The sequence below is a fragment of the Gossypium arboreum genome, chromosome 5 (assembly GCF_025698485.1).
Source record: "Gossypium arboreum isolate Shixiya-1 chromosome 5, ASM2569848v2, whole genome shotgun sequence".
NCBI lineage: Eukaryota > Viridiplantae > Streptophyta > Magnoliopsida > Malvales > Malvaceae > Gossypium > Gossypium arboreum.
In genome coordinates this window covers 23,997,603-24,008,253 of record NC_069074.1, presented here as the reverse complement: position 1 = coordinate 24,008,253, position 10,651 = coordinate 23,997,603, and the positions used below count along the sequence as shown (strand labels likewise).

Here is a 10,651-nt window from a genome sequence, read left to right as displayed (position 1 = left end):
TATATAATATACTATCGAATATTTACATAATACATACATAATATACAACTTATTAATAATATCACATAACTATATTATAATATAAAATATGTGCATAGCATATATTAGAAATAATAATATTAGCTATAGTAATAATATATTGATAATAAATAATAAAGGAATAAAAATGACAGTGATAACAAGAGTAATAATCATGAGGATAATATAAATAATTTTTTTTTAAAATTAACAAAATAACAAAGATAATGAGAAAATAACTTAAATCTGAAAAAGGACTAAATTTGAAACAAAAACGAAGTTCTGGGGCGATTTTAAAACGAAATAAGGAAAAAGGATCAAAACGCAACACGCGTGTAACCTAAGAGGACCCAAACAGCAATAAATCCCCTAGTCAAAACGCAGCGCAGCATGGGGGACCAAATTGCAAAACACAACGTATTTTGGGCTAAATTAGAATAACAAAAAACTTAATTGAAAAATAATAAAAATGTGGAAGGGCTAAAAGCGCAATTAACCCTTTTATTATAAAAACACGCGGATCCTAGTGGGTAGGGTCGGGTCGACCCGATCTAGGGAAAAACGGCGCCGTTTCAAGCTAAATGGGGGGGGACCAAAACGCACCGTTTTGGTCCCCTATATAAGTTAAAAAGTTTTGTTTTTTTCATTTGGAATAGAGGAAAGAAAAAAAAAAGAGAAGAAGAGGGAGAGGAAAGAAGGAGCGGGGAAAGAAGAGAGGGAGGGGAGCTCGCCACGGGCGGTCACCAGACGGCCACGAGCTTCGCTTCACGCCCGGCGCCATCCATCATGATGGCCTGGAAAGGTAAAAATCTTACCTTTTTCCTTCTTTTTATTTTGTTATTTTATTATATTTTTTTATATGTATATGTGTATGAAATCACCAAAAACGAAAATAAAAGAAAAAACAATCACCTTAGATCGGTTCGATTTTAGCTCTTGATTTGTTGATCTTGATTTTTGTCCAGATGCTACCTCTATCTTTAAATCTTGATTGAAATCCTATATTGACTCGGAAATGAAGTGTTTTTCTTCTTGTTTTGTATATTTTTTTTCTTAGAATAAAATAAAATCCCCTTTCTTGCAAATACAATCCCCCTCGTTTGATTTTCTTTTCGACTTTATAGTCGGTTACAAAAGAAATATTTTTGATCTCTGCTATTGCTTGTTTATACTTTGTTTTTTTCTCTTTTGCGTGCTTTCGCTCTCTGTTTGTTTTGCGGGTTATGGGCGTGGTGGCGGGGTCAGGCGTGCTAGTGGGGTTCGTCGCGGTCGACGGCATGGGGCGTGGTAGGTGAGTGGGGTTCGGCAAGTGGGCAAGTGGGGAGGGTAGGTGGTGAGTGCTGGGTTTAGGTTGTTGGGCTGGGGTAGTTGGGCTTCGGGTTTAGTTGTTTAGGCTTAATGGGCTTATTGGGTTAGGGGTTTTTGATTAGGGTAGGTTAGTTTAGGGTATTGGGTATGGGTTTGGCATTTTGGTAATTGGGTTTTGGGTATTTGTAAAAGGCCCAAAATTGGCCTACAACACTTTGTAATTAACTTTAATTTAACAAAAAAAGGCTAACAGTGTTAACAGTTGAACTTGAATTTTAAAATTTGAAAAATAGAGAAACTAAATTCCATAAAATAAAAGTATAATGATTAAATTTTTAATTTTCAAAAAAATGCAAGGACTTGTGGCACATTTTAACCTTAAGAAAATGGATCATGATTTAGGTTTAAATCAGAAAAAAAAAATCAATAACTTCTGGTTAATAAGCATTTAATAAAAAGTCTAACAACTGTTTGAATTGAGTGCCTGTGATGAAGGTTTAACCATTTTTTTGTCCTATCAGTCTTTGTTCGGTTTTATACAAGCTTGTGATGAAGGTCATTGCTAGTAGATTTAAAGTGGTTTTTCCAAGGATCATTGCACTTGAACAAGTAGAATTTGTCGTAGGAAGGAACATAAATGATAACATCATCATCGCACAAGAAGTCATACATGATATAAAGAGCAAGCAAAAGAATAAAATGTGGATAGCCATTAAAATTGATCTTGAGAAGGCCTATGATTGTGTTCGTTGGGATTATGATCGTGTTCGTTGGGATTTCATAGACGCTTCTCTTCAGGCTGCAGGTATTCCTACCTAACTTTCTCCGTAATGTCATTATGTCTGCTATTTCTGGTTCAACTATGCAGGTACTTAGGAATGGAATGCTTTCTCAGAAGTTTAAACCGAAACGAGGAGTGCGTCAAAGATGCCCACTTTCACCGTACCTTTTCATTTTATGTTTGGAGTGGTTAGGGCATGGCATACACGCGACAATAGATGAAGGAAGATGGTCACCTATCCGGCTATTTAGATCTGGTCCGTCCCTTTCTCATCTTTTTTTCGCAGATGACTTGATTCTTTTTGGCAAGGCGAAGGAGGAACAGGCACGGGTTATCAAGGAGGTTTTAAATACTTTTTTGCAGTGCTTCAGGCATAATGTTAATCTGCAAAAGTCCAGTATGTTCTTCTCTAAATGTGTGAATGAAGATATTTAGAGGCGTATTAGTGGCATTTTTGGATTCCAGTGGTGCAGAATCTTGGTTCGTATTTAGGGATTCCCCTCTTTCACGAGAAGGTTACAAATAATACTTTGCAATTTGTCGTTGATAAAGTGCGGAGTAAACTTTGTAGTTGGGAAGCTAGACAGCTCTCTCTGGCAGGTAGAATTACTTTGGCTCAATCGGTCTTGCTCTTAATTCCAAGCTACTTCATGCAATTGGTGACGATCCCGAAAGGTTTGTGTGATGAGATTAAAGGTATGGTAAGACAATTCATTTGGGGTTCCACTAGTGGTAACAAAAAGATTGCTTTGGTTAGTTGGGATTCGATATCCCAACCTAAATCGAATGAAGGTCTTGGTATAAGGTCTTTACGTGATCATAATACTTCATTCATGATGAAGTTGGGATTCAAGTTATTGACAGATTGCTCTTCTTTATGGGTTAGGGTGCTTCGATCCAAATATGGGGCTCCTGATGGTTTACCTGAATCTTTATTAAGGGGGCGATGTTCTTTCTTGTGGAGATCTTTATCGAGGATTTGGCCTCTCATTCGTGAAAACCTGCTTTGGTCTGTTGGGGATGGACGCAATATTAGCTGTTGGAATGATCATTGGGTTCCTAAAGTTGGGCCGTTATGTAATAAGATAGCTTGCAATTCTAGCTTAGATATGGATTGTGTCCTTAGTGATATGGTCATAGAAAATTGGGATTGGAATTTAGACTTTTTCCGCCTTTGGTTATCTGAAGATATCATTCAGGTGACTGTAGGGATTCCGCCACCCCGACTTAATTCCGGCATGGATAGAATTATTTGGGGGGAACACATCCGGCGCTTTCTCAATTAAAAGTGTGTACAAGAAGCTTCGGGAGGAATCTTGGAATACGGAAGAGGATATTTGGAATTTATCGTGGAAATATCAGGGACCACAAAGAGTTAGAGTGTTCATTTGGCTCGCTATCAAACATCGTTTATTCACTAACGAGGAAAGAACTAGAAGAGGATTGGGAACAGATACTACTTGTGAGACTTATGGGCATAACTATGAGAGTGTCTTTCATGTTCTAAGAGACTGCACAACGGCAATGAATATTTGTATGCAGCTTATTCATTCATGTAAACAATCTGTTTTTTTTTGCAAGGTCTTTATACGATTGGCTGGAACTCAATTTACGTAATAAGTATGAAGCAAACACAATGAGTGGAGTTAATAGAGCTGTCTGTTCAGAATTATCATTTGGTGCATGTGGAAGAATCAAAACTTACGCATATTTCAAAGTCTTTCATGGAGTACTGAAGAGGTTATCAAAGCCTCTCTATGTTGGGCGAAGCAGTATGTTTAGGTGTCTAGTTCGCAAAACATTAAAACTCCAAGATTGGATTTCGTTCCCTCTTCCTTCGGATGGATGGGGCTATTTGAACACGAATGGTTCGGTTAGAAATGTTGATAGGTTTACTGCAGCTGGAAGGTTACTGCGAGACCATAATGGGACTTGGATCGTTGGCTTCACAAGGTATTTGGGTAATTGTGAAGTTATTGATTCAGAATTATGGGATATACTTGATGGGTTACAAATTGCTCTTGATCGTGGTTTTCAGAAAGTCATCATTCGAAAAAAAAACCTTGAAGCTGCCAATCTCATTCATGAAGGAGTTTGTGTTGGTTCTAATTCTACTTTAGTTACGAGAATTATTCTGCTTTTGAAAGATCTGAGTCACTGGAACCTTTAACATATTCCCAAAGAAGAAAACAGTCTTGTAGACAGAATAGTCAAGCTTAGAAGGGACAGAGAAACAGGGTTGCGATTAATTGACAAGAACTATGAGATGAGTTTTATTACTTGTTGATAATTGAATTGTAATTTCTTTTTTCACAAAAAAAAAGAAAAAGAAAAAAAATCCGACTTTAGAAGTTGGAAGAGTCTATTCCAAATTAGACGTTGGCGTTGCAGTATTGGATAATGCATTTTAAGCTAAGCATATGCCATTGCAAAAATAAAAATAAAATAAAAAACAAAATCCAAAAATTAGTAAGATTTTATGCACTAAAATGCATTAAAATTTCCCAACAACACAATATCTGTTGGAAGCAAAGAAAATGGGTGTTTGCTAAAAGGAGATTTGATTTTTTTAATTGATTTGGGTAGAATTAGAGAATTAAGTAGTCTAACTCTCTAATTATAATATTTGGTGAATAAAAATTTATAAGAGTTTGTTGAACTAAAACTTCTAAAACAAAAAAAACTACAAGGATGGACAACTTTTTTCACAGTTGATTGGGAATGAAATATATGAAATGACATATTTGACCATACTTGTTAAAAAATTACTCCCTTTGTCACGGGCTCTCAAACTTAATATGTATCTATTTTTTAATATTTATGTACTCTTAATTTATTTTCAATTTACTTGTATAAAATAATTTCTTATGTTACTTTATATTAATTGAAATATGCTATTTGACAAATTTATTCAAAGTGTTACATAGTTATTACTAATTTACATACTAAAATATGACATAATTATCGCTAAAATATAATTTTAATTATATTGCTACACTAGCATTCCACAATGTTAATATTTGCAAATAAAGAATTTAAGAAATTTATTTATTTAAATTTTAAGAATATTCACCAATTAATTTCCATAATGAATGTTTTAATTTATTGATAATATTATTTTATTTTAATAATTTCAACCAATAACAACAAAATATTATAAACAAATAAATACTTAATAATAAAATATATTATACTCTTATTTGTCATTTTAAGCATATTAACTTTTAACTAAATTTTACCAAATATTTTTAAATAAACTGTTAATAGAATCAATTGGTTAAATCAATTAATAAAATTAGTTGGTCAAACCAATCATTACAATTAGTAGTCAATTATCAGCCAATTGCCAAACACGACTTTTAACTCCTTCAACACCTACACCGTTTTATTTATCTTATACATAAATATTGGAATATGATTTTAAAAATCCTCCAAATAAACGAAAAAAAAAAGCTTAGAAAAATTTAACTATACACACGTCGAACACGTAGTCGCATCCAACAACCACAGGAGTCCGAATAACATAGTATAAAACAAAACCCTTACCAATTTTTCTCAGATTGGCTATCTGGAGACGTAGAACAGGCTGGTTCAGCATTGACAAGCATCCTGACTACTTCTCTCATGGTGGGGCGCAAATTTGGAAGCTTGGCAGTGCAGAGGATACCGATCTTCAAGACCTTAATCATGTCATCTCGCACGGTGGCAGTTCCTGTGGCTACTTTACTGTCAAGAACCTTGAGGACGTTTTCATGATGATTGAAATGAGTTAAAACCCAGTACACAAGATCTTTCCCTTCTCCATACTCCTCCTCAATGGCTGCTCTTCTGGTCACTAGTTCAAGTAACACTACTCCGAAACTATACACATCGCTCTTCTCAGTCACTTTTAGTGTATAGGCAAGCTCTGCAGTTGAAAATTACGGTTAGAAAAGTAAGATATACAGATATCACCCGGACTCAGATAAGTGGTGGATATAAATATATGTAGACTTTGAAACATTTCTAAAAAGACGAGTCATTTGAAACTCACCAGGAGCGATATAACCATGGGTGCCTGCAAAACAGTTCCATTCAGATCCCTTGAGAGATTTTTCTGCAACCTTTGCGACCCCAAAATCGGCGATTTTCGGCTCATAATCCTTGTTGAGTAGAATGTTGCATGATTTTATATCCCTATGAATGATAGGAGGGGAGCAATCATGGTGCAGATAAGCAATTCCCTTAGCAGCACCTAAGGCAATCTTATGTCTTCGATGCCAGTCCAATTCGGGTTTCCCGTCTTTTTTCACTCGGTGAAGTGCTTGAAACACGTTGCCATTTTCCATGTATTCGAATGCCAAATAGCTTGATCTGCCTTTCATTAGACAAGCATAGAGCTTCAGTATGTTTCGGTGACGGATTTTGCCCAAAATTTCCATCTCTGCTGCCAGAACCTTAAGGCCTTCCCCATCCCATAGTTGCTTCACAGCGACCACGACACCCTTTTTTCTCAAATCCAGGCGGTAAACTCTTCCGGTACTGCCACTTCCAATCAGGTTTTGTTCCTCTAGGTTACATATTTCATCGGCATCGATATCCATGTTGTGGAAACATGCAAGTTCCCATTTCGGATTTACTCCATTGTTGCCTCCTAAACTGTTCTCCATGTCTTCTCGACTATGCTTGAAGTTCTTGTAACTCACGAGCAATAATCCAGCTAGAACCATAATTAAAGCAACTACTATTACGATGAAGAAAACCGATTTATCTCCGAACACCATTTTCCGACCCTGCTCTTCCCTGCAAACATTCAACACAGTATCATTCATATTATTTCTGAACATTTTGTCAATGCAGAGTCCCCTATTACCAAGAAACGCTTTGACTCCGCCTATGGTCCAGAGCTCATGAGGAACATTTCCAGACAATTGGTTCTCAGACAAATCAATGGAACTTAGCTTCAGGTTTTCGAGATTCTTCGGAATTGGACCGGTGAGTTTGTTTCCCGAAAGATTCAGAGAGTTCAAAGAGCTCATGAATGAAACTGTTGGTGGGATAATGCCACTCAAATAATTATCAGCAAGATTCAAGTCCACCAATCTAACACAATTACCTAATTCCGCAGGTATCGATCCCGTTAACGAGTTTTGCTCGAGACTTAACGAGAATAACTGCTTCAAGGCACCAATCTCAGCCGGTAGGTTGCCGGAAAAGTTATTGTTATTCAAAAGAAGCCTCTCTAAGTTTGTCAACTTGCCAAGCTCGGAGGGAAGAGAGCTCGAAAATTTATTGTTTTGCAAAACCAACTGATTCAAGCCGATGGAAGATCCAATGCTGGCGGATACTCCTCCAGTGAAGTCATTATCGCTGAAGTCAATCATATTGGCATGCGGAAGTGCCCAAAATCCATCAGGAATATTTCCAGAAAGATGGTTCTTGTTCACCCTGAGCCTTACCAGTGATTTGCATTCAACATAAGAATCCGGAAACTCCCCTGAAAAGTTGTTCTCAAGAGCCAGTAAGAGTTTTAGCTTTCCCCTCTCACACAAGAACCTCGGGAATCCACCTGAAAATTGATTCTCTGATATGTCAATACTAATCAAAGGGGAGAACCGACCGAAATTGGCTGGAAATTGTCCGGAAAACCTGTTTTTATAGACTGAGAACCCTATAAGATGCTGCATATCTCCAAATCCTGCAGGGATCTCTCCATAAAAGCTGTTATTGTAACATTGAAAAACCGTCAAGTTCATCTTTCCAATCTCTTTTGGCAATGTCCCATTCAGCCGGTTCGAGGAGATATCGAATTCTTTCAAGAGAGGAAGATCAGCTATCCCTGATGGTAACTTCCCTGTCAAATTGTTGAAAAACAGCTCAATCTGGTTAAGGTTTTTCAGTTTTGAAATTGAGTTCGGGATATTCCCAGAAATATTGTTCCAGGACAAATCCAATATCTGTAAGGCCTTCAGCTCAAAAACGGACTCTGGAATGTGCCCAACCAGATTGGAGTTGCGAAGATACAGGATATTCAAGTTCTTCAAGTTCCCGATACTCTCCGGAATTTCACTCTCATCAAAATCATTTCCACCTAAAGCAAGAAAAACCAGCCCGGTTAAGTTTCCGATCCAGCTCGGAAACCTGCCGGAAAACGAGTTAAATGCCAATCCAAGAATCTCCAAGCTCTTAAGTCCAGAAAGATTGGGTATAATTCCAACCATTTTATTCCAGGATATGTTCAAAACTCTGAGGTTTGAACAATGGTTTATTTGGTCAGGAAGTTCCCCAGAAATGGAATTGCGAGGCAAAAAAAGGGTTTCAAGACTATTAAGCATGGAAATGGAAGGTGAAATCTCGCCGGCCAATGATTTTCCAGCAAGTGAAATCTCAGTGACATTGCCCGAAACAGGATCACAAGTAACTCCATAGAATTTGCATGCAGAATCTGATTCTTTCCAGGAACCTAAGACGTTTAAAGGGTCCTTCAGCTTGCTTTTAACGTCGAGAAGAGCTCGGGTTTCGACGTTAATGGCGGAACATGGCGGGAAAAGAGCAGAAGCCATGATTGTAAACAGTAGAAACCAATGTTTAATCATTGTGGAATTGTTGAAGGGCATCATGATTGCCGTTCAATCAGAACAGGAAGCTGAATTATTGAGCAAAATTCCAATATTACACCATACTTTACCGGCTGGCGACAGCTGAAAAAAGAGAATTCCATGCACAAAAAAAAGGTTGAATTATTTTATTGAAACAAATCTTAAAATAGAACAAACAAAATGTTAAAAGCAGATTTTGCTGATAAAAAGAGACAAAACCGTCGATTTTCGTCTTTTATTACTACACTTCATCTAGCCCCACTCAAGCTTGAGCTGACATTAACATTTTTATTAGGTTTACGAGTTAATCAAGTAAATATTCAAAATTTTCACGGGAAATTATTTCATGAATTTTTCTTAATACATCATTCATGTTTCTTTTTTAAATATTTAATAACACCTCAAATCTTAAATCTGATCAACTTGGATTCAGGGTTCAATTTAGATTCAAGATAAAAAAATTACAAAATTATAGGTAAATCTTATTAAATTATTTGAATGAACTGACCAAGATAATCAAAAGATTACATTTGCCAAATATATATGTATATAATACGTACATAAACCTTTCATAGAATGAATTAGAATTATTTATTAAAAATATATATTTCAAAAGCTAAAAACTTTTTTTTTTGGGGGGGGGGGGTGATTTGTGAAACCATCATTTGTAATACGACTTTAACCCATAAAAATGGAGTTTACAACATTGTTAATCCAGGTATGGTTTAAAGTTTAAAGCAAGGAAATGATTAAGAAAAAGAAAAGGTAGGAATCTTTAACACAAATCACTGACTTAATCTAAACATTGGTTGTCAATTGTTGGACTAATCAAACAATACTCCAAATTATGTTCCATTTTAGAAGTAGCTTTTTCAACCTTCCTCTGTCTCTTTTATTCTTCTTTCTTCTTTTTACCTTCATTCTTTTATGCCATCTTAACAGAGATTTTTCAACAAAAACAAACCAACAATTAACAATGAATTTCAGGTTTACCTTTTCCAAAACAAAATGGGGTTAAATATAGTAAAATAGAAGAAAGGATGTAATTGACATAAAAGGCAAACAATTTGAAAGTGAGAAAGAAAGAAAAAATCAAAGTTAGCATACGTACCTGTAGGAAATCCAAGCGTGAATTCTTCTCCTTTTCGTTTGGTTAGTGAGAAAGTGTTTAGTTTCCCAAGAAACAAGAACAACTGTTCCCCAAGTTAGCAAGAAAAAGGTTCAGTTTCATTAAGCTAGATGACATGGATTTTCTGGTTTTTAAAAGAAAAGTAGAAAAAACAACAAAAACAACAGAGATTGGTTTTGATTATCACTGAATTTTGATGGTAAATGAAAACCCAGATTTCGGAATGGGATGTTTTTTTACAAAGAAACTGAAAAGAAATCACAGCAGAAAACAGATGGATACAAAAGATTAGCTTAATGAACAGTGAAAAGAAAAGAAAGATAAGTGATTCGAATGATATTTTTGAGAGCGAAAAAGAGAGAGACAAAGTGCGCTTTGTGGAGAAGATTGGTTGATAGGAGAAAAGGCAAGCATCATTCACTGTATCGATGCGTAAATGATTTGAGATTAGACTGACAATGTGGCATAGGTGGAATGCTTGTGCTGTGATAGTGTTACGGTGACATAGTCGAATTTTATTTAGTCTGTATTTAATAAATTAAAAAAATAAATATTAGATAAATATTAAAAAAATAAATTTTGAATATAATTAAATTATTTAAAAAATGTTATAATCTTAAATGAAATTGAATAAAATAAAATAATAATTAAATATATTCTCTATACTTTTTTGTGAAAGAAATATTATACCTAGTAATTTTGATGTGGATTATCAAATATATTTTAAAAAGTTAATTATTTAAATTAAATATTAAAACAAAAAGGTAATTATTCACTGAGATTCAAGTTTTACTGAGATTCAAGTTTCTGACGTCGTACCTCATTTTGGTGTAAGAT

General features: G+C 35.4%; 1 protein-coding gene across 1 annotated transcript; it reads right to left on the bottom strand.

Annotated features, from left to right (window-relative positions):
• Positions 1–5,464: 5,464 nt before the first annotated feature.
• LOC108479505 (receptor protein-tyrosine kinase CEPR2-like) lies at positions 5,465–10,318 on the bottom strand. Its single transcript, XM_017782156.2, has 3 exons — positions 9,797–10,318; positions 6,141–8,787; positions 5,465–6,014 (listed from the first exon to the last, which is right to left on the bottom strand). The coding sequence occupies exons 2-3, from the start codon at positions 8,704–8,706 to the stop codon at positions 5,650–5,652; spliced, it is 2,931 nt and encodes a 976-aa protein (XP_017637645.1). The 5' UTR covers positions 8,707–8,787; positions 9,797–10,318; the 3' UTR covers positions 5,465–5,649.
• Positions 10,319–10,651: the final 333 nt, after the last annotated feature.